General features: G+C 39.0%; 15 protein-coding genes across 15 annotated transcripts; 10 read left to right on the forward strand and 5 right to left on the reverse strand.

Moving 5' to 3' along the window:
• Positions 1 to 149: 149 nt before the first annotated feature.
• M896_040740 (protein tyrosine phosphatase) lies at positions 150 to 950 on the forward strand (the record flags this gene model as incomplete). The annotated part of the gene is made up of 1 exon (XM_014708435.1): positions 150 to 950. The coding sequence occupies one exon, from the start codon at positions 150 to 152 to the stop codon at positions 948 to 950; it is 801 nt and encodes a 266-aa protein (XP_014563921.1).
• On the reverse strand, positions 934 to 3321 carry M896_040750 (26S proteasome regulatory complex protein; the record flags this gene model as incomplete). The annotated part of the gene is made up of 1 exon (XM_014708436.1): positions 934 to 3321. The coding sequence occupies one exon, from the start codon at positions 3319 to 3321 to the stop codon at positions 934 to 936; it is 2388 nt and encodes a 795-aa protein (XP_014563922.1).
• Positions 3322 to 3707: 386 nt separating this feature from the next.
• Positions 3708 to 5471, reverse strand: M896_040760 (uncharacterized protein; the record flags this gene model as incomplete). The annotated part of the gene is made up of 1 exon (XM_014708437.1): positions 3708 to 5471. One exon carries the CDS (start codon positions 5469 to 5471, stop codon positions 3708 to 3710), a length of 1764 nt encoding a protein of 587 aa, XP_014563923.1.
• A 220-nt stretch (positions 5472 to 5691) lies between these two features.
• Positions 5692 to 6072, reverse strand: M896_040770 (ribosomal protein L27; the record flags this gene model as incomplete). The annotated part of the gene is made up of 1 exon (XM_014708438.1): positions 5692 to 6072. One exon carries the CDS (start codon positions 6070 to 6072, stop codon positions 5692 to 5694), a length of 381 nt encoding a protein of 126 aa, XP_014563924.1.
• A 38-nt stretch (positions 6073 to 6110) lies between these two features.
• On the forward strand, positions 6111 to 6422 carry M896_040780 (uncharacterized protein; the record flags this gene model as incomplete). Its single annotated transcript, XM_014708439.1, has 1 exon — positions 6111 to 6422. The coding sequence occupies one exon, from the start codon at positions 6111 to 6113 to the stop codon at positions 6420 to 6422; it is 312 nt and encodes a 103-aa protein (XP_014563925.1).
• A 435-nt stretch (positions 6423 to 6857) lies between these two features.
• M896_040790 (DNA topoisomerase II) lies at positions 6858 to 10430 on the forward strand (the record flags this gene model as incomplete). Its single annotated transcript, XM_014708440.1, has 1 exon — positions 6858 to 10430. One exon carries the CDS (start codon positions 6858 to 6860, stop codon positions 10428 to 10430), a length of 3573 nt encoding a protein of 1190 aa, XP_014563926.1.
• A 35-nt stretch (positions 10431 to 10465) lies between these two features.
• On the reverse strand, positions 10466 to 10975 carry M896_040800 (uncharacterized protein; the record flags this gene model as incomplete). The annotated part of the gene is made up of 1 exon (XM_014708441.1): positions 10466 to 10975. The coding sequence occupies one exon, from the start codon at positions 10973 to 10975 to the stop codon at positions 10466 to 10468; it is 510 nt and encodes a 169-aa protein (XP_014563927.1).
• Positions 10976 to 11029: 54 nt separating this feature from the next.
• Positions 11030 to 12232, forward strand: M896_040810 (uncharacterized protein; the record flags this gene model as incomplete). The annotated part of the gene is made up of 1 exon (XM_014708442.1): positions 11030 to 12232. One exon carries the CDS (start codon positions 11030 to 11032, stop codon positions 12230 to 12232), a length of 1203 nt encoding a protein of 400 aa, XP_014563928.1.
• A 163-nt stretch (positions 12233 to 12395) lies between these two features.
• Positions 12396 to 13157, forward strand: M896_040820 (uncharacterized protein; the record flags this gene model as incomplete). The annotated part of the gene is made up of 1 exon (XM_014708443.1): positions 12396 to 13157. One exon carries the CDS (start codon positions 12396 to 12398, stop codon positions 13155 to 13157), a length of 762 nt encoding a protein of 253 aa, XP_014563929.1.
• Positions 13158 to 13347: 190 nt separating this feature from the next.
• M896_040830 (uncharacterized protein) lies at positions 13348 to 14529 on the reverse strand (the record flags this gene model as incomplete). Its single annotated transcript, XM_014708444.1, has 1 exon — positions 13348 to 14529. One exon carries the CDS (start codon positions 14527 to 14529, stop codon positions 13348 to 13350), a length of 1182 nt encoding a protein of 393 aa, XP_014563930.1.
• A 161-nt stretch (positions 14530 to 14690) lies between these two features.
• M896_040840 (heat shock transcription factor) lies at positions 14691 to 15431 on the forward strand (the record flags this gene model as incomplete). The annotated part of the gene is made up of 1 exon (XM_014708445.1): positions 14691 to 15431. The coding sequence occupies one exon, from the start codon at positions 14691 to 14693 to the stop codon at positions 15429 to 15431; it is 741 nt and encodes a 246-aa protein (XP_014563931.1).
• Positions 15432 to 15580: 149 nt separating this feature from the next.
• Positions 15581 to 17932, forward strand: M896_040850 (uncharacterized protein; the record flags this gene model as incomplete). Its single annotated transcript, XM_014708446.1, has 1 exon — positions 15581 to 17932. The coding sequence occupies one exon, from the start codon at positions 15581 to 15583 to the stop codon at positions 17930 to 17932; it is 2352 nt and encodes a 783-aa protein (XP_014563932.1).
• An 88-nt stretch (positions 17933 to 18020) lies between these two features.
• M896_040860 (uncharacterized protein) lies at positions 18021 to 18254 on the forward strand (the record flags this gene model as incomplete). Its single annotated transcript, XM_014708447.1, has 1 exon — positions 18021 to 18254. The coding sequence occupies one exon, from the start codon at positions 18021 to 18023 to the stop codon at positions 18252 to 18254; it is 234 nt and encodes a 77-aa protein (XP_014563933.1).
• A 99-nt stretch (positions 18255 to 18353) lies between these two features.
• M896_040870 (non-ATPase subunit 7 of 26S proteasome) lies at positions 18354 to 19136 on the forward strand (the record flags this gene model as incomplete). The annotated part of the gene is made up of 1 exon (XM_014708448.1): positions 18354 to 19136. One exon carries the CDS (start codon positions 18354 to 18356, stop codon positions 19134 to 19136), a length of 783 nt encoding a protein of 260 aa, XP_014563934.1.
• Positions 19137 to 19194: 58 nt separating this feature from the next.
• Positions 19195 to 20259, forward strand: M896_040880 (uncharacterized protein; the record flags this gene model as incomplete). The annotated part of the gene is made up of 1 exon (XM_014708449.1): positions 19195 to 20259. The coding sequence occupies one exon, from the start codon at positions 19195 to 19197 to the stop codon at positions 20257 to 20259; it is 1065 nt and encodes a 354-aa protein (XP_014563935.1).
• Between the last annotated feature and the right edge of the window lie 83 nt (positions 20260 to 20342).

Below are 20342 nucleotides of genomic sequence, written 5' to 3' on the forward strand. Positions count from 1 at the left end.
TACATAGCATATATACTTATTTCTGCACAGTTAATGAATAATGCATTATATAGATAGTACATTACAAAAGCAATCTACTTCATCATACTTCATCAAGCAAATGGATAACTAAACCTGATCTAACCAATACAACATTCCAGTCATAACCCATGGATGAGAAGAACAAATTGAAGAAATTATTAACAGAGAGTTATGAATACATCAGATGTGAAATAGAAGGCAATAGACTCGAGAATGTTATTTCACTCATGGACTCGCTATCAGCATCATTCAAGTTGCCAAGAACAGAATATGACAGGTCTGGATGCACACCTTATAACAAAGAAGTATCAGACACATACAACCTTGATGAATATGTCAATGCGTCGTTTGTTCCTACTGCTGGGACATTATATATAGCTGCTCAGAATCCACTGGATAACAAAAAGGATGTCTTCATATATCTACTGATAAAATCAAACACAAGATTGGTTGTGTCATTGATAAATGATACAAAATACTTTGATGAAGAGTGCTTGCATGAGCGAAAGATAGTCGAGTTTGAAGGAAGAGAGATATTTGTCGATGAAGTTTACGCGATCAAAGACAAACTGATAAGGAGACTGAGATACATAAACTGGGTTGACTTTTCAGTCCTGCCTCCTGATGAGATGGACTTTTTCCATAGATACTTTGATGCAATCCGTACAGAAACTGTTCTTGTACATTGCATTGCAGGAGTAGGAAGAACTGGGACATTCATTATGTATGATATTTTGAAGAAGGCAGAAGCACTCACACTGGACATGTTCATAAACACATTTATATGCCTCAGAAGTCTTCGTGCACATCTGGTAACAAACAAAGTCCAGCTTGAGTTTCTTAAGAATACCTTCTTGGCCAACAACCACAACCATGATATGAAAATCAATACAGAACCACAACAAACATCATTTAATTCTTCGCCTTGAGAACCAATACGTCTTCAATGTATGATGTACAAACGGCATCGTCGGTCTCTGCCCTCATCTTTTCATTTAACACTACAGGCGTTGTGTGCGTTTGAATTGACGAGAGTCTCCGAGGCTCTCCAACTATACCGACAGTGTTCACCGGAAGCCCCACTCGGATTCCAATCTTTTCAGAACACACTACATACTTCGGTGTGCATGCCTGAGATATCAAAAAGAATAGATACGTGTGGGAAGATACCAGAGGACTACTTGATGAGTCCAGAAACATAAACACTGTTGAGAACAATCCTATTAAACTCTTAGAAACAGGCGTTGCCTTGTCAAAATGCAATGGAGAGATGCTTAGCATCCCCTTTCCCAACGATAACAGTCCTTGCGCAATCTTAAGAATCGCGAGAATCTTCGAATCTTTATAATAGTACGAATACTGCTGCTCAAGAATCTTTGATATACGGCCATTCATTGTGCCTGCCCCAATAAGTCCAAGCGAAAGCAATGTGGAAATCACACAATTCGTCTCTCCAATGTTCAGGAACTTCTCAAGCAGATCAAGAACATTCCCCTGTGGATTAGAAGGATACAGAATACTATAACATAGTGGAAGTACATTCCTCAAGTGTGATGAATCCAAGAGTAGTGATGATGATATTATCCCAGTGACTGATTGACTGGATATTTCATCTCCTGCTGATACAAGAGCACAGCTTAGGAGTCCAAGCGACTCAAGTAATGCATCAGTGTCACCAGTAAATGAATCAGTTAGTATTGACTCAATCACTGCAGAGTCTCCACTGTATGCATGCTGGAACCCTCTGACTAATACTGCTGCATGTTTGCTGAGTGGACAATCTATTTCAATCACTCCACACTCAACATCCTTCCTACTGTAAAACAGAAACGCAAGCCCAAGCATTAGGAATTTAAAGAACTGAGTCTCTGATTCCTTGCTTTTATCAACAAACACCTGTATCATTAGAGATGTAAGATCCTCGTCTGCACATCCACAGAATACACTTCCAAGTACGAATGAAGTAAAAAACACAACCTCACTGCTGTCTGAAAACATTAGTGGCTGTAACATTTCACGTATTTCCTCAGATTGCGTCCCACAATACATAGACTCTATCCCTAGCAATGTTGCAAGTATATGTGCACATCCTTGCTGCTGCAAATTTCCTTGTAAAAGCGTAAGAATTGCCGGCCACTCCTCAAAATTTCTATTGCCTGAGAGTGCAAGGCCCAACAAGCTTCCCGTCTTCCTGTACGATCCGTCGCAGAAAATGTGCTCCTGTAGAACCTCCATTACCTTCTCAGAATTCCATGACTCAATCACCCCGATCGATCCAAACACACAGATGAGCTCAGATTGGTTTCCGCCAAGAATCGCCTCGTAATCCAGAGGAACCCGGATGTCTCCTTCGTGTGGTAAAAACATCGGGTCACGTCCATATCCCATGTGGATAAATCCATTTGCCATTGCAACAGATGCAAGCTGCTTGCTATCCTTGTCAGGTTTAAATCCCCTTAATATTGACTCTATCTTGCTTGGTTTGTCCATCTCCAGCTCCATCACAACACTCCTATACAAATCTTTCACATGGCTATTCGACAGGATATATCTTTCATCTACATCATCACTCTCATAGTACAAATTGCATTTTGCAAGCATATACAGGCATTGTGTCTTATATTCTCCTTTGCTCATTCCTTTCACATAATCAATTGCACTACCTTTCCTATGATGCCTCAGCATCCATACAACATGTCTCGTACAATCACCCATCTTCATATATATTCCAGAAAGGACTTCCTCAACATCAACAAACAAACCCATCTCTTCAAGATAAAGCACCACTCTTCTATAGTTGTGCTCATCAACATATTTCTCAACTAATCCAATCCACTCTATCTCCACCAAAAAGTCAATCGCTTCAAACTCTGCATTGTGTCTGAAAAGAAACTCTACGCACTTCAGACTTACATCTCTTGTCTCCTCAAACACAAACTCTATCTTCCCGCTCTTGGCATTCAAAATACACTCAACGAGCTTCTTTACATATAAATGCCCCCACTCCTCAAGATCAATCACATTCCCATCCACGCGATATCTCAAAAGCTTCCTTTCGTCATCAATAACACATATTGCACTGATTATGTCACATAATTTTCTTCTATTCTCTCCACTGATCTCTTTGCATACCTCCTCAAACATCATTAGGCTGTCTGCAAGGTGCTGGAAATTCACCACATCCACAGATCTTGAATGCGACGACTTTGCTATTCCGAACAACATCCCAATAGCATTGTTTTGTATCTCCTTATCGCTGTCTCGTATCCTCTCGGCTATCATCCCCAAGTCTTCATCCATTTCAGGGGTTTGTTTTTCGGCAATTCTTGAAAATACACCTTAATCTTACACATTTGCGTAGCATGTCTTAGGTTTAAACATTATGCATTACATATCTTAATATTAAGCATTGTATAACATCACTGTAGCATTTATATGCATAACACCTATTAAACTTACTTCGCACTTCATCCTCAATATATTCTAAACATTAGATATTATACTTACACATAATATACATACTACACACACCTTAAGTCGACACATTGCATTAATATACGCTATACCTTAAATCTATAATCTCTCGTTAATATAATAAACTCACAGGCTCATCATCTCCAACACGCGTTAACAAATATACAAAGCACTCTAATCTCATCTATATTCATCTTCTTCTACACATATATTCATGCGTCATGCTTCCTTTCAAGAACCTCGATTCCTTCATCAATCACACTCTCAATATGGCTTACCATGTGGTGCTTCGGTGCATGCTTTATCAACACAATGCTCTCAAAGAAACTCATACTCACCTTCTTAAACACAACAATCGGGCTTTCATTCTCATCAAGTGAGCATCTGATCCTCTTCAAATGCACAATCTCTCCTGCAAAGTACAGCTTCGGGTGCATCCTTGTTGTTCCAAGGTGCTCAGCCACTGCATCAATATCCTTCTCAATGCTTTTACCAAAGTCAAACGGCCCATACCTCTTGCCTATTGAGCAACACAGAAACTTCAGGTCAAGAATGCTTCCAAAGCTCATCCTCGGAATAATATCATTTCCATAGTTTATCACCGCAATCCCATCCGTGTATCTGCTTGCTATCTCCTCAGACACAACCGGTGGTGCTGAAAACCCCATTGCCTCCACATTCACTCCAGATAGTAATTTCTTCTCCTCTACAATTATTTTAGTCATCACTGCAATCGCTCCACCAAGCGAATGTCCAGATAATAAAAGTCTATTACAATTCATCGCTTCCAGCATCTGCTTGATTGCATCAATGTGACTATTGATAAATAGCATCGAAAGCCTTAAAAATCCATTGTGTGCAAATCCATTACTAAATCTCGTGTATTCACAGTTTATGTCTTCTATTGCATCCTCAGAGTTCGTAGTCCCTTTGAATGAGATTACCATTCTCATATGCTCTCTATCATAGAATACAACATGCTGCACCACCTCAGATACATCCAAGCATACCTTCATTAGGTCAGAGTCATCTATCCCAAGAATCCTCAGCACAGCTCTTCGGTCTACTTGTATATTATTATCAACCTGTGCCTGAGGTTTCAAGAACATCCCAGGCCAACTAATTGCATAAGAGCACACTGTAAAATATAACAGTCTTTTGATTCCACGCAGGATATCCATATCACATACTATGTATCCATCACTAGAAAGGATATTCGACATACACATCGGTCTATCCTCTCGATGTCTATCGTACTCATTCATACTTATTTTGAACAGTGGGTTTCTTCTGCATTTATTTCCATACTCATCAGGTAAATTGCCCACTTCATCAATATAGAAAGACTCAAACATCTTTGGAAGATTCTCCTCACTCTTCTCAAGAACCAAATCAACATTCCTTGTGAACCTTGCATTCATATCTGACATCGATTTTTCAACAAGGATCCCTCCAAAAAAGATACTTATCTTGCAGCTATTGCTTCCGCTGTTGATATAGTCCATCAGCTTCTTAATGCTAATAATTGCTCCTGCTTTGTCATCACTCATGAAATACTCAAACATCTTCTTAACAAATCCTTCGTCACTTGTCCCGCTGCTCAACTCGTTGCTTTCACATATCCGTCTCGAAAACCAATACCTTACTGCACCAACAACCTCTCTTTTATACACATCATAACTATTTACCTTGTCATGGTATTTTCCATGCAATATCTCTGATGTATACTCGCATCCCTCCTCGCCATGCCTCAGAAAAGAGTTGCTCAGTAAAACAACTCCGTTGCAAACATCCCATGGAAACGATTTCTTCATCAACATAATCCTACTTTCACCGATTATCGTATCGTGAAACCTCTTGAAAACTATCGTTATGCTCCTCTCAACCATCACTTCTTTATCATCATATGCCAATAACAGGAAGTCATATGTATCTTTAGAAGCCTCAATATCTGCAATATTTAGGTCGATCTCCATTCTACTACTACTCAGGGTCGTCGATCTTTAATTTGTTTGCACATTTATTCTCATCAAAACAAAAATGCCTTGCATTTCATGCATCATCAGAATTAATATTCTTGCATAAACAGATTTCCTGAATACTAATGGGCTTTTTTGCTTCTTACAGGCACTGCCTGTAAGTTAATGTCATTCAAAAACACACTAAGACACTCAAATACTAAGAATTGTTTAATAGCTAAAAGCTCAAGGTTGTAAACAGAAACTTCGCCTTGTTCTCCTTAAGCGCACTTATCATTATATCCTTTGTCCTCTCAGTAAGTGCCTTCTTCGTTTCCTCGCTTTCATCAATCCCATTGAAATCCGCAACACTCAAGCCTATATCTGCTTTGTATCTTGTTGCTATCAAATGCTTGATACTGTACTTCTTCAGAATGACATAGAGCTTTGCATTCTTTCTCTTCATCCATTTCGGCTCGTGATCCTCAGACTCCTTGGGAATCCTGACGACACATGCAGTCAGCACATATTTTCCTTCAAGGTGTTTTATAATTACCGCCTTCTTACCTGCATTCTTCCCCTTCGTCACTACAACAATCATGTTCGGTACAAAGATCATTCTGGGGCAATTTTTTTCATTCTACATATCCCAGCTTCATGGACAGAATAGATCTTGTTACTGCAATAGATGAAAATATAGAGAAAGTCCTCGAGAATTTTTCAGAGACTGTTCAGTATCTCAAGGTGCGTGGTCTAGGGCGATGTGATGAAATGCACAATCTGTTGTTTGCCAACCGCAGAATTGCAGATCTTGTCGACTCTGTATTTGAAATTTATCACTACCTCATACGACTTAAGTATTTACAAGCGGGCACAAAGCGACAGAAGCAGATAACAGCATCAAGTGCTGGAAGAAAGCGATTCAGAATGCTTTTCAAGAAGTTTGATTTGAACCTTGGATTGGAATAAAAGTATAGATATACAAATGCTGCTGTTATACATTGTCTCCTGATATGATTCAGAAATGATATTGATCCATAAATAAACTATTCAATATTACCTATTGATATGCGATTATATTCAAGGTTATTTATTCATCATTATATGTTATTTAATATTATCTATTGATATGCGATTATATTCAAGGTTACTTATTCATGAGTGCATGTTATTCAATATTACCTACTCACTGGTATATGTCTACTACAAGATCTTGTGAACTTTTATATTGACAACATCCTGCAGATATATAATAAAATATTGATGCAACTCTATTTATGCTACTTGCATAAGTTATATGCAACATTAAGTAAACTTTATTATGTTTTTATACAGTGAATTAATTATGCTCTTCAGTTCAACCCAGTACACAAAAAAAGGGCATTTGCATATCCTTCAAAACAGATGAAAAGCATTGAGGAAACCTATCAGAAAAAGACACCGGTTGAGCATATCCTACTGCGGCCAGATACATACATCGGATCTGTAGAGAAGGAGACCCAGCAGATGTATGTGTGGGACGAAAAAAGCAAATCGATGATTCTGAAGACCATTGAGTATGTCCCTGGATTGTACAAGATATTTGACGAGATAATAGTGAATGCAGCCGACAACAAAATCAGAGATCCCAGGATGGACACAATCAAGGTTACAATTGATGTGGAGGAAAACACAATATCTGTGTATAACAACGGAAAAGGTATTCCAATAAGGATCCATAAGGAGGAGAATGTGTATGTGCCTGAGTTGATATTTGGAAACCTTCTGACGTCTTCGAACTACAATGATGATGAAAAGAAGGTGACAGGGGGAAGAAATGGATATGGGGCAAAGCTGTGCAATATATTCAGTAAGGAGTTTATTGTCGAGACATCTGATGCAGAGGTGAAGAAGTACTACAAGCAAGTGTACAGAAACAACATGGGAATGAAGGACGAGCCTGAAATAGGCAGATACACAAAAGAGGACTTTACAAAAATCACATTTAAACCAGACCTAAAGCGGTTCAAGATGAATAGATTGGATGATGACATGGTTAGCTTGCTTAAGAAGAGGGTATATGATCTTGGAGGAATTGTGAAGAATGTGAGAATCTTTCTGAACGATGAGAAAATTAATGTCCAGGGATTTAAGTCGTATGTGAAGTTATATCTACCGCCGGATACTGATGTGGTGCATCAGGTGATCAACGATCGCTGGGAGTTGGCTTTTACCACAAGTGAGGATCAGTTTCAACAGGTTTCGTTTGTGAATGGAATATGCACGACAAAGGGAGGAAGCCATGTGAACCATGTCGTTGAGAGGCTTGTGGGGCCGATCATTGAGAGTATTCTTAAGAAGGAGAAAGGACTTGTTATTAAGCCTTTCTTGGTGAAGTCGTCTATGTTTGTGTTTATCAACTGTCTTATTGAGAATCCTGCGTTTGACTCGCAGACTAAGGAGAACCTTACACTGAGGGCTAGTGCGTTTGGATCCAAATGCGAGCCGATGTCTGAGTTTGTGAAGAATATCATGAAAGGCACTGGGATCCTGGAAAAGATTGCATCTTTTGCAAAGGCCAAACAGAGCCAGCAGCTCAAGAAGAGCGATGGAACGAAGACATCGAGACTTTCGGGCATTCCAAAGCTTGAGGATGCGAACCTTGCAGGCACAAGCAGATCTAAGGAGTGCACGTTAATCTTAACTGAAGGAGACTCTGCCAAGACTTTAGCTGTTGCAGGACTTAGTATTGTTGGGAGAGACACATATGGAGTATTTCCATTGAGAGGAAAGTTGCTGAATGTACGAGAAGCATCGCACAAGCAGATAATGGATAATGTAGAGATATCAAGCATAAAGAAGATTCTTGGACTGCAGCACAATAAGGTGTATGAGGATGTAAGCACTCTGAGGTATGGACATGTTATGATAATGACGGATCAGGATCATGACGGAAGCCACATTAAGGGGCTTATAATCAATTTTATGGATCATTTTTATCCATCGTTGTTAAGGATTTCTGGATTTCTGCTTGAGTTTATTACACCGATTATCAGGGCAAGCAAGAGAGGAGTGGTAAAGGATTTTTTTACACTTCCAGAGTATGAGGAATTTAAGAAGACTGAAGAAGGCTGGGACGTGAAGTATTACAAAGGACTTGGAACTTCGACGAGTGCGGATGCAAAACAGTATTTTAGCAATTTGCCGGTGCATGTGAAGTCGTTTACACCGCTTGTTGATGATGACAAGGAGTCGATTGACTTGGCATTTAACAAGAAGAAGGCGGATGCAAGAAAGACATGGCTGTTTAATTATGTGCCTGGTACGTTTCTTGATCAGTCGAAGACACAGATATCGATATGTGATTTTGTGAATAGAGAGTTGATTTTGTTTTCGATGGCAGACAATGTAAGATCGATACCGAGTGTTATTGATGGGTTGAAGCCTGGACAGAGGAAAGTGATTTTTAGTTGTTTCAAGAGGAAGCTAAGGAGTGAGATTAAGGTTGCACAGCTTGTGGGATACGTTTCTGAGCAGTCTGCATACCACCACGGGGAGCAGTCATTATGTTCGACTATAGTGAATCTTGCACAGGACTTTGTCGGATCAAATAACATCAATCTGCTTTTGCCAATAGGGCAGTTTGGAAGCAGACTGCAAGGAGGGAGAGATGCAGCAAGTGCAAGGTATATATTCACGTCTTTGTCGCCACTTACTCGCCTGATATTCAACGAGAATGATGATGCGATTCTGAAGTACCTAAACGACGATAACTTGCAGATTGAGCCAGAGTTCTATGTACCCATTATTCCAATGGTTCTAGTGAATGGAGGAGAGGGAATAGGGACTGGGTGGAGTACGTCGATTCCGAACTTCAGTCCGATTGATATAGTTGAGAACATTAGAAGGATGATCCGAGGAGAGGAGGTAAAGGAGATGATACCGCACTACAGAAACTTCAGAGGAGAGATTGAGAAGGCCGGTGATGGAAGATTTGTAATATATGGAGTAAGTGATGGGGATATTGATATGAGGATTACTGAATTACCTGTTGGCGTATGGACGTTGAATTACAAGGAGTATCTTGAGTCTCTGATGCAGAGTGGATTGGTGAAGGACTTTAAGGAGTATCATACAGAGAAGAGTGTGCATTTTGATGTGAAGATGGTGAAGCATGTGAAGAAAATGAAACTTAGCAGTGGAATTACAACGAATAATATGGTGTGTTTTGATGAGAACCAGCGGATTAAAAAGTATTCTACTCCGGAGGAGATTCTGAAGGAGTTCTATGGAGTACGACTAAGGCACTACTTCATGAGGAAGGAGAATATGCTGAACGTTATGAAGGAGGAGCTTATGAGGTTGGAGAACAGAGTGCGATTTATCAAAGAGGTTGTTGAAGGAACGCTTGTTATCAATAAGAGGAGAAGAAACGATGTAGTTGCGGATCTTGATGCAAGAGGGTATGCGAGGATGGATGAGTATGAGTATCTGCTTGGCATGACTGTGTTAAGCCTGACGATAGAAAGGATAGACAAACTGAATGAGGAGCACAAAAGAAAGCTTGATCAATACGAGAGTCTGATGAAGAAGACTGAAAAGGAGCTGTGGCTCGATGATCTTGAAATTTTTGAAAGAGAGTATGTGAAGATGGTTGAGGAAGAGGCAAGAGAGTATGATAATGAGTTGAACAAGAGTGCAAGGAATGGCAAGTCGAGGCCAAGGACATCGGTAAAGGCCAGTAAATCGTTTGAAGTAAAGCCTAAGGCAGATAAGACGTCTAAGCAGTCCAAGGTATGTAAACCAAAAGCAAGTGGTAAAAAGTCTACCACTGCATTCTCCACAGATGTTGCAGAACAAAGGGAGAAAGCAAAGCCGAAGAATCCAGAAATGACTAAAGCGCCAAGAAGGATGCTGGTGATACCAAGCGAGTCTGAAGATGAAGCTGAAGATCTGGGTGATGAAGACATGCCTTGGAAGAAGTATGGTGTTATATAATTTTGTATAAGACTGATTTTTATAATATAAATGGATTATTCTTTCTTTATTTCTTTGTATATTTTGTTAATCTTCTTTTTGTACTGGGACGAGGCGTTCCTTTGATTAACGAGTTTACGAAGAGCAGCATCCTGTGTGCCTTTGCGTATCTTTCTTTTGCATGCAGTTGATCTGCTCTTTTTACTTAGAATAATACGTGGTTTGAGACTTGTCACTTGGATTGCTTCATTCTTAACAAGTACGCCTCGATGCTCACTTTTTATCCCAAATGCCTCGAAGACGCCTGGGTTATTACAGAACATGTTTGCATATTCGGCATAAAGCTCACTGTTGTTTTCCTGGAGGTATTTCTTTACCTCGTTCAAATACATTCGCTTGGTGCAAGAAACGAACATTCTTGCGAGCTCTGCAACTTTATGTATTGGAATTGTTAGTGGAACTCCATTTACGAACATTCTAGCTATTTCTAGTTGTTCCTTCTGGTTAATTTTTGCATCCTTTGGCATATTAAGAATTCTTTCGATTGCCTGATGGTTTATGCTCATGACTCTGTGGGTTCTAGCGTAATTGCTTATGCATATCTTTACACACCCTGTCCTATGAGTCTTATAGTGAACAAGGAATACATTAAGAAGCTGTGTGCTGAGCGTGGTCACCCACAGACATGTAAAATCATATCAAAGATTATCAAATCTGGTAATTCATGCATGAACTTCATAATTAGGTTACTTTTTCATGAAGAATGTAAGGATATTTCATGTAAGCCACGCTTTGAGATACTGATGCAGAGCAATCGGATGGTAAACTACATTGTAAACAGACTGATTGGAAGAAGCGTTTATACTCATGATTCAAGGCAATGGGAGTCACGTGTCGATAAAAACAAATGGAGTAGTAGAGAGTACACGGCTCTTTTGAAGTTTCTACTGATGTTTGAGTGTAGTAATAGAAGGATTGCTAATACAGACAGGGAGTTTATTCAACATGTATTATGTAAGGTTCCTGAGTCGAAAAAGTCGGTACTAATCAGGCATTCAAAGATTACTCCGATAAGCATTATGATTGTAGAAAGTATGAACCAAGAAAGCCTATGCAATGTTAGTGCTGTGTATCAATCGGTTCATGCATTTATGCGTGCATTGAAGATGTCGTATGACGAAGGACTTATCTCCCTGCATAAATCTGGAGTAAAATTCAAGACACTGCACAAAGCATTTCTGTACTCATCGTTTCCACAAATCCAAGAGTACCTGCATGCATTGACTGACTTCTATCCAGAAGTGATGTTTGAAACCGGAAATATGCATCCAAACAGGATATGCATGCTCAAGGATCCTTTGCATATTCCAAGCGACAAGAAGATTTTATGCGGTTATGTTTCAGCATCGATGTATTTTCTAAGGCGACGGCACCGATTTGTTGGATGTGTGCCGAATCTGGATGTTCTAGTGAAGACTATCCATATTGAGAGGATTCTGAGCAGCAAGCCCAAACGAAGTGTTCTGAGGAATGTGGTTCACAAATTGATTCTGAGCACACCTGTTCTTGTACGTATCATAGTTGTAAGAAAGTTTGATAAGAGTATTGTCAAGAAGGTGATTGAGAATGTGCCGTCTTTTCATGTGGCATATGAAGTGTCATTGAAGATTCTTTGCACGAGCCCGGTAGATGAGTTCTATATGCTATTAGTTGAAGGCTTGTTGATGAAATATCCAACTGAATTGAATGTATCTAAGTTCAGAGCATGTTCAGATCAACTACAAGAATCGTTTGTGGAAGAGATTGAAAGAAGATTGCGATAAATATATACGATGTGAATGTATTGGAGATTGATATATGTATGCTCTGAGATTGATATGAGAATGTATTTGAATAGTTATTTATGAATATGCGATTGCGCTGAAAGTGTTTGGCTAATTTCTTGTACGGCATATAAACAGCGGATTGGCATGGGATCGAAGTTTTATGAAGATAGTGATTGACACGAAGTATGTTACAGTTAATGCTGGTGATGTGATGATCATAATACAGGTCATTATATTAGTTGCAGCAAACTATGTACTACACAAAACAGAGCTTAATATGATATTGAAGGCAGGGATTCTGACAGTGCAACTGTTGCTGCTTATGTATTACTTCTTGCTAATGCTGATAGAAATGTACGAAGAGTGGGAAATGCCCAGCCGTGTTTTGGACATAGCAAGCATTCGGAACCTGTCGTTCTTGTGTGAGTTTATTTCCATTATTGTGTTGTTTTATATATACTCCAAACAGATCAGAACAGATGAGAAGCACAAACTTTTCTACACAAAAGACTCAATGCTTAATAAAACAGCACAGGCTGGAGGCCTCTACATCTGCGTGCTGGCTAGAAAGCTTTTTACAAAAGATAAGCGGTCGGATATGATTCAATTCATTTTTTCGTTGATATTTATTTCATTCATGCTGATTGCTATAATTGCAGACTATGTAGTGTATAGAAGACGCATTGATGACTTTATTGCAGCGAGCAGTGGTAACTCGCACCGATTCAGAAATGTGACGTTAATTTTTGCGATGTTTTTTATGCCGATTGGATCGCTGTTCAAGAAGAATGTTGAGAAAGATATACTGCTTCTGAAAATAGGATGCAGTGTTATTGCAGTATTGTATATTATTGGTTCGTTGTATATACTATATGAGGCATTTATTGAACAACCGAATTATATGAATATATTGGTACGCTGATGAAATCTGGTATATTAAGTATGTTTGGCTATGCTTAGTGAGTATATTTGGTTATGTTAATGAAGTATATTGATAAGTTTTAGTGAGTATAATCATAAAGCTTGATGAGTATGTGGCATGAAGTTTGGTGAGTATAATCATGAAGTATGTGAATGAAACTCTATATATGAAGAAGCTCTATGGATGTGTTTTAATAAATGGTATTGTTTGTGTTGAGTATTAGCAGGATTACAGATATTGTTAGCAGGAAAATCGTTGCAAGTACATCTGAGATTGATGTGATCAGTGGAAGTGCAAGAACGCCTGTGTCGTCCTCGTATTTATCAAGGTACTCGATCAGGAATGTGACGGCCTTCAGAAGGATTGTGACCTGGACGATAAAGAACAGTGTAAAGAGAATGTAGAAGCAGTATGGATAGTTCAACCCCATGATTGATGAAGCCGCAAGGTATATGGCAGACATTAGAATGGATATCAAAACCAGTGTTGCATGCGATTCCTTGCTGTTGTGGACTGTCTGATTGTTGATTGATGTGAATATCTTATGCAAGTAAATGAATGCAATTGACACGGACATTCCACTGAACACCGGAAACGAAGGAGTCAAAATTGGAAACACCTTTCTGAAGCTTTCAAGAACATATCCGCTGATAGTGCTGATTGCGTATGTTGTCAGCAGAACCTCTATTGATTGCAGCGGTAATCTTTTCTTGCTGATGAGTGCAAAGCACAGGCAGAATGGAATTATCGATGATGAGACAAGAAGGTATGCAAGGCACGATGGAATGGGAATGGTTTTGAGCCAGGTTGCAAGGTATATCAATGTACGGACATTTATGTAATCACCCAATGATGATATTGTTGGAAGGATGATGTTATCTGGATTGATTTCAAAGAGTTTTGATGCTTCTATTGAAGTGACAAGAAGCATTATGAACAGTATTGAGCTTATGATGCATGAGATTAGCGATGCAGTAAGCACCACAACGTTTATCCCTGTGTCTGTTTCTCCTATCAGGAGGTTGCTGATAATGCCAAGCAGGCCGATAACCAAGCCTATGACTGCAGATTGCGCGATTACAAGGTTTGAGTTATCGAATATGTACCTGAAGTATTTTTTGTAGCTGAACACTGATGACTGGCTCAGCGATGAGAGGTAGAGAGCAAAGATGAGCTCGATGTTTCCCTTGAATGCCAGGATGCAGTTTGTTTGCAGAAGGATTGGAATTCCATCGAGACTGGTGTTTTGCGAAGCCTGCGCCAATGCCGAGCCTGTCATGATCAATCCTCCGAGTGAAATTAAAAGCCCGGGAATTGACTGTGTGAGCAATGGAACGCTGTAGAATCCCAGGTCTGATATATTGTTGATCATAGACATTGTGTCATGAGCTTGTTATCAAGTGCCGATGTTTCATGATATGCCAATGATGCGTAGGCGAATGATCGCGAAGTGATTGCAAATGCTGCAGGAGCACAACTCCTTTAATAAGTGCGATGCATTAAAAACGGCCTGTTACATGGCCTGATTTCTAGATGGACAAGATAAAGGCAAATTTCAACTTTGACGTAATACCAAAGTTCATAGTGAAGCTGTACAGGGTTGTTGATGATGACAAGTATAGAGGGATCTGCTGGACGCCAGACGGGCTCAAGATCCATATTTTCGATAGGGATGTATTTATTAAGGAGACGTTGCCTCTTATATCGAAGACGAGGGAGTTTGGAACGTTTATTCGCATGCTGAATAGCTATGGATTTGTGAAGTCGAAGGACATTGAGGAAGAGGACATCTATTACAACAGCAACTTCAGGAAGGGAAGGGAGGATTTGCTTGGACTTGATGAGTCACTGAGGCTTATACGAAGAAAGAAGGCAAACGACATGAAGGCGAGTGTTGGAAGTGCATCTATGAAGGAGATAGTTGAGTGCTTGTATTCGCAGAACCAGGAGCTCTATGCGGAGTTATCAGTATGCAAGGAGAAAATAGAGAGGCAGGAGAGAATGATGAATGGATTGATGGAGGTTCTATCACGGGTGTTTAGAACAAGCATTGATGATCTTGGTGGAGCCGGGCAGAATCCAGGAGTGCTTGGCTTTGGAAATGAAATGGATGTGTTTTTGGGAAACGAGCTTGCCAGACTCAAGAGATCTGGAGATCAGGCACTTCAGGCACCTAGCCAGAGCTCGATGATGCAGAAGCTGTCACTTCAGACAGTTGATGATATACAGCACGAAGTAGATGAAAGAGAAAGCGACTACGATGCCTTTTTTTGAAGGATCAGTATGAGATGAGATAGTTAGAGTTAATAATGGTGAATAACTAGCAATAGTTAACAACTAATAATGGTGAATAGAGAGATTTTGTTAAGTGAGAGCGTTTGATGGAATGAAAATTGTACCCTTGGCGTGTTTGAATGGCAGTTATGCTGAACATGAATAAATCCAGAATATTTGTGTTTTTAACTGTTTTGATATGTTCCATAATGATTGGAGTACGAAGTGTAGTGATGATGCAGAGATATTTTGATAGAAAGAGAGAAGTAGCAAATTATGTGATGCAGAAGAGATGTGATTGTATAGATGGGAATGCCTGGATGCAAAAGCAAGTGATTGGATGTGGATTTGTTGATCTTTCTGAGTTGAAACAGACTGAATTCTGTATCTTGAATAGCAGATGTGCAGATTGCAGCGAATGCCTGTATCTTGGAGCTATCCGAGATATTCTTGAGTGTGCAGGATCACTGGAAAAATCATGCGGACTGAATGAATATGAGATGAAAGATTTGTGTATACTGCGTGATGAGCTGAGATTTGGACTATGTATAAACGCACACAATTCGCCTGGTGATCAGATGATTGATGAATTGACTAAGATTGATTTGAGTATTGCAACTATTCGAGAGTTTTTTGGATTCTATAAAAGTATGAATAGTTACAATTCGTATTATGACAAAAGAGTGGAAAGGATTGTTTGCATGTACTGGCCAGAAAGAATAGAATATGCAGATTGTAGCTTGTGTATGAGTGATAGTGGCTTGAAGAAGATTGTGAATTTGAAGAGCTATGTGATTCATGTGATTTCCAGATATATTGCTAGATGCAATGAACAGCGTGAGAGATGGGACATATGCATATTGAATGTGTTGACCAATATCAAAGATAACATGAAGAATGTAAAAGATCCATCAGGAATCAACAAAGTGAATGCACAAGATAACATGAAGAATAGAAAAGATGCAATCGAAATTGGCAGATTGAATGTACAAGATGATATCAAGAATATAGATGAAAATCATAAAGATGAATATATTAAGAATGAACAGATGAAATATGTTGAATTTGGAGATATCCTGAGAAGTTTTTTTTTCTTTGTGTATTATGAAGATATCATGAATGATGATGAACTATTTGATAATAATGAGAAAATATTTCTGGGTGAAAAGGGGAAGAGGGAATTTAGTAGATTGTTTTGTGAGAGACTGACTGCATTTAATGGCACTGACATGGAAAAGTGTGTTGAAAATAATGATGCTAATGAGCATATTGAGTATGAAATGATTGAAGAAACCATAAATGGATATTCCAACATTAATTCAGGTTATATTATTAATAAGAGTAAGAATGCGATTGAAAAGTATTATGAATGTGTTATATTGAGAATAGTTGATAAGAGTAGGTTTAGTGATGCTCTAGATGTACATGAAAAAGAATTTATTATAGCAGAGTTGAGAAGAGTGGCCATTAAGAGATGTAGAAGCATAATAATGCATCATTGTGAAAGGATTGAGGAGATGACGAAAGCAATAGAAGGAGCTGTTCGAATGAGTGTTACAATGGGCAAGTATATGTGGAAGATCAATGAGGCTTTTCATGAGTTGGAGCATGCAGATGAAATTCCTGAAGTGAATAGAAGAAGAATAGCGAATATCAGAACGAAACTTGCTTACACTTTAGAATGCATTGCATGCCATGGAAAGGCAGATATGAATGATGCTTGTACAAGAGCAATTGTAATGCTTCTTGGATTGCAAAATGGAGGATTGGATAGAACATATTTAAAGAATGTGACTGTAGACAATGCAGTTGTGGATATGCTAAAAAGGACTTTATTATGTGATCGAAGTATGGCACATGCAAATGCAGTGAAAAAGGAATCTGTGGAATTGTGGAGATATGCTAGTGCTGTTTTAATGAAGTATTTTGACGAATGTGAAGCTGAGGAGAAAGCAAATGCTAGCCTAGATATGCTTGTATTGAGTGGTATGAACAACTTGATTGATGTGGTTGATGGAGATGGAGTATCTGTAATTAATGAATACATTAGTATAATAAAGCTTGTAGTTACTGAAGTGATGTGTGATGAACTGAAGTGGCGCTTGAAGCATGCAATCTATTGTGGAATGAAAAACAGTATAAATCTGAAGCATGCACTTGATAAGAGAAGAAGAATGATTTCTGAAATGATTTCCATAGCACTCCTTGTGTGTGATAGTGATATGGAGGGTTTGCTTGATATTCCTAATGGCTTTATAAAGATGATAAGAAAGGTTCTTGGCAAGAATGCAGCATTTGCTGAAAGGGTAGTAAAAGGAAACAAATGTAGAATTCATTACTTAGTGTTACAGAAGATTGGAAGTAAGTATAGTGGAATTAGATGTTTATTTGGAGATCATGAGTTTAGACTAGCTGATGCAGTAAGTAGAGCAGTTGCTGAATTTATTGAAACAGAGCCTGGAATGACGAAAGAATTGTTTAATGGAGTATCAGGAGACTGAGGAGGATGCATGAATGATGTATTTGAAGGGTTGATAAAGAAAGTCATCATGGAACAAAGGAAAGAATAGAAAGAAGCCCTAAAGTGAAATGATTGCAGAGAAACGAAGGTTCTACACAAAGTTGTTTATCTGTGTAGGCGTGATGTTTGTATCACCACTGGTTGTTCATGCGGTAGGAAGACTGTCTGGGAGTGATTCGCCATTGCTTTCGTTTGGGTCGCTCATTCTTGTGCTAGGATCGATGGGAATGATCTGCAAGCTTGCGATTGATAGAGAGGCAGAAAAGAAGAATAGGAGGGAAAGGAAGATGAAGAATAAATGAATGAATGGAAGTTTTGTAGAGTGGATGTAGAATGGGCATTGGCTTGTTTAGATGCATTTGTTTGTTTATAGTTTTTTTAGATTTTGAAGGTACCCATTGATGAGTGATGTGTGTGTGGTAGTGCATCCACTAGTGCTGCTCTCTGCAGTTGATCATTACAAGAGGAAGGGAACGAAGAGGGTTGCAGGGATTCTGCTGGGCAATGATGAGGATGGGATTCACATTACAGAGAGTTTTGCTTGTATTTTTGAGGAAGATAAGACGGGATGGTTTATTGATACGTCTTACATAATGAGTATGTTTGATTTATTCCATAAGGTGAATCACAAGCTGAAGATTATTGGATGGTATCACACGGGGCCAAAGATGTATGGAAACGACCTGGAAATATCGAGGTCACTGATGAGGTTTGCGCCTGATCCGTTTCTTGTTATTATCAATGTGCATCAGGAAGGAAGTGATTTGCCTGTACAGGCATTCAAGTTAGATGAGCAAGAGGAGTTTATGCATGTGAATTGTAGCATAGAAGCCGAGGAAGCCGAGGAGATTGGTGTTGAGCATCTTATTCGGGACATCCGAGAAGAGGCGAGTGGATCGACAGCAGCAAAGATTGCGGAGATAAAAGAGTCTCTTGTGGTGTATGGAGATGTTCTGGATGAAATAGGCCAGTATCTTGAAGATGTTGTTGAAGGTAAGATTTGCATGAGCCAAGAGATTATTGGTCTTTGCCAAGAGATTGTTTATGCGGCACCAAGACTTGATAGATCTCTTGATGAGAGTTTGTCGTATTGCTATGTTTCTGAGCTTGCGAAGGCAGTAATTGCACTCAAGGACCTGAGGAGAAACAGAATTGAGAATGGAATCAGGATGAATGGGTCGTAATTTTAATAAAGTGTTGATTGGGATGAGTTGATATTTTGATCTGAGCGTGTGGCTTGTAATGAGGATACAATATGTGGTGTTTTTGAATACAGGCAAAACTAAGGTGAATCAACAGGTTATTGGAGGACGATGCCTTGTGCTCAATTCTCCATGGTGTAGCAATGGATGCGATACTGTTGTTCGGAAGGAGGCTGATACCACCTTCATTGAATCCAATGAAATAGTTGCCAAAGTCAAGAGTGGAGAAATAGTGTATCTGGAGAGTGTGTATTGTGTTGATGAGAATGTTAAATTTATTGAGATTTCGCCAGTGCTGGATAAACACGACTTTTTTGTTGCTTCAAGGCACATGCTCAGTAGTATGTCTAACAATCAGATTCACAGAAGTACAGAAAAAATATTTGCTCTGAATAAAAGACGTATATGCAGCTTTGTAATCCCAGTCATACTGCATGTCTTCAGAACTCAAATTATCCTAGTACTTTCAAAGGCTCCAGCATATGCATCAGATTATGTAATGCAGCTTTCGGTAGTTGCACAGAAAGGCATGAGCATAAAAAGAACATTTGGCGAATTTCTCAAAATATGCTGCAATATTCAGAAAGGATTGATGCTCACAGGATCGCCACTTGTGTTTGTGGCAGGAATATACAAAATGCCAATCTCATTCTATGTTTTTGTATTGTCGTCTGTATATAGAGGACTTATGAGTCTCTTGGTGGATGCAATTCAATTGTTCAATAACTGCAGCTATAACCCACTCAAGAAGCGAACTGATTCAGTAATGCTCAACACAGACCAGATATTCATGTCTGTGCTTGTTTTTTCATTTTGTCTTTTGATCATGCTTAACATCATGTGCTTTCATGTTATTTCTGTGCTCTTAAGGATGTTTCTGGAATTATTAGAGTTTTCAAAGAACTTCATTGACTTTGTATTTGTTGACACATCGCAATGCAGTATGTACAGTCTCGTGATTCTAGATTCACATCCATATGTACAGCTCAGATACAGAGACGTTTCTATTTGGACAAAGATTATTTTTGCTGCAAAGGCAAGTCTGCAGACGTCTGAAATTACAAAACAGAACTTTATTACAAGATTACTTTTTGGAATTGAATAGACAATCATCGAGCATTTTGGAATTGAATAGACAAACATGCAATAAAATAAACATTTCACAATCATTGAACATTTTGGAATATA

The sequence above is a fragment of the Ordospora colligata genome, assembly GCF_000803265.1.
Source record: "Ordospora colligata OC4 chromosome Unknown contig_04, whole genome shotgun sequence".
NCBI classification, from domain to species: domain Eukaryota; kingdom Fungi; phylum Microsporidia; family Ordosporidae; genus Ordospora; species Ordospora colligata.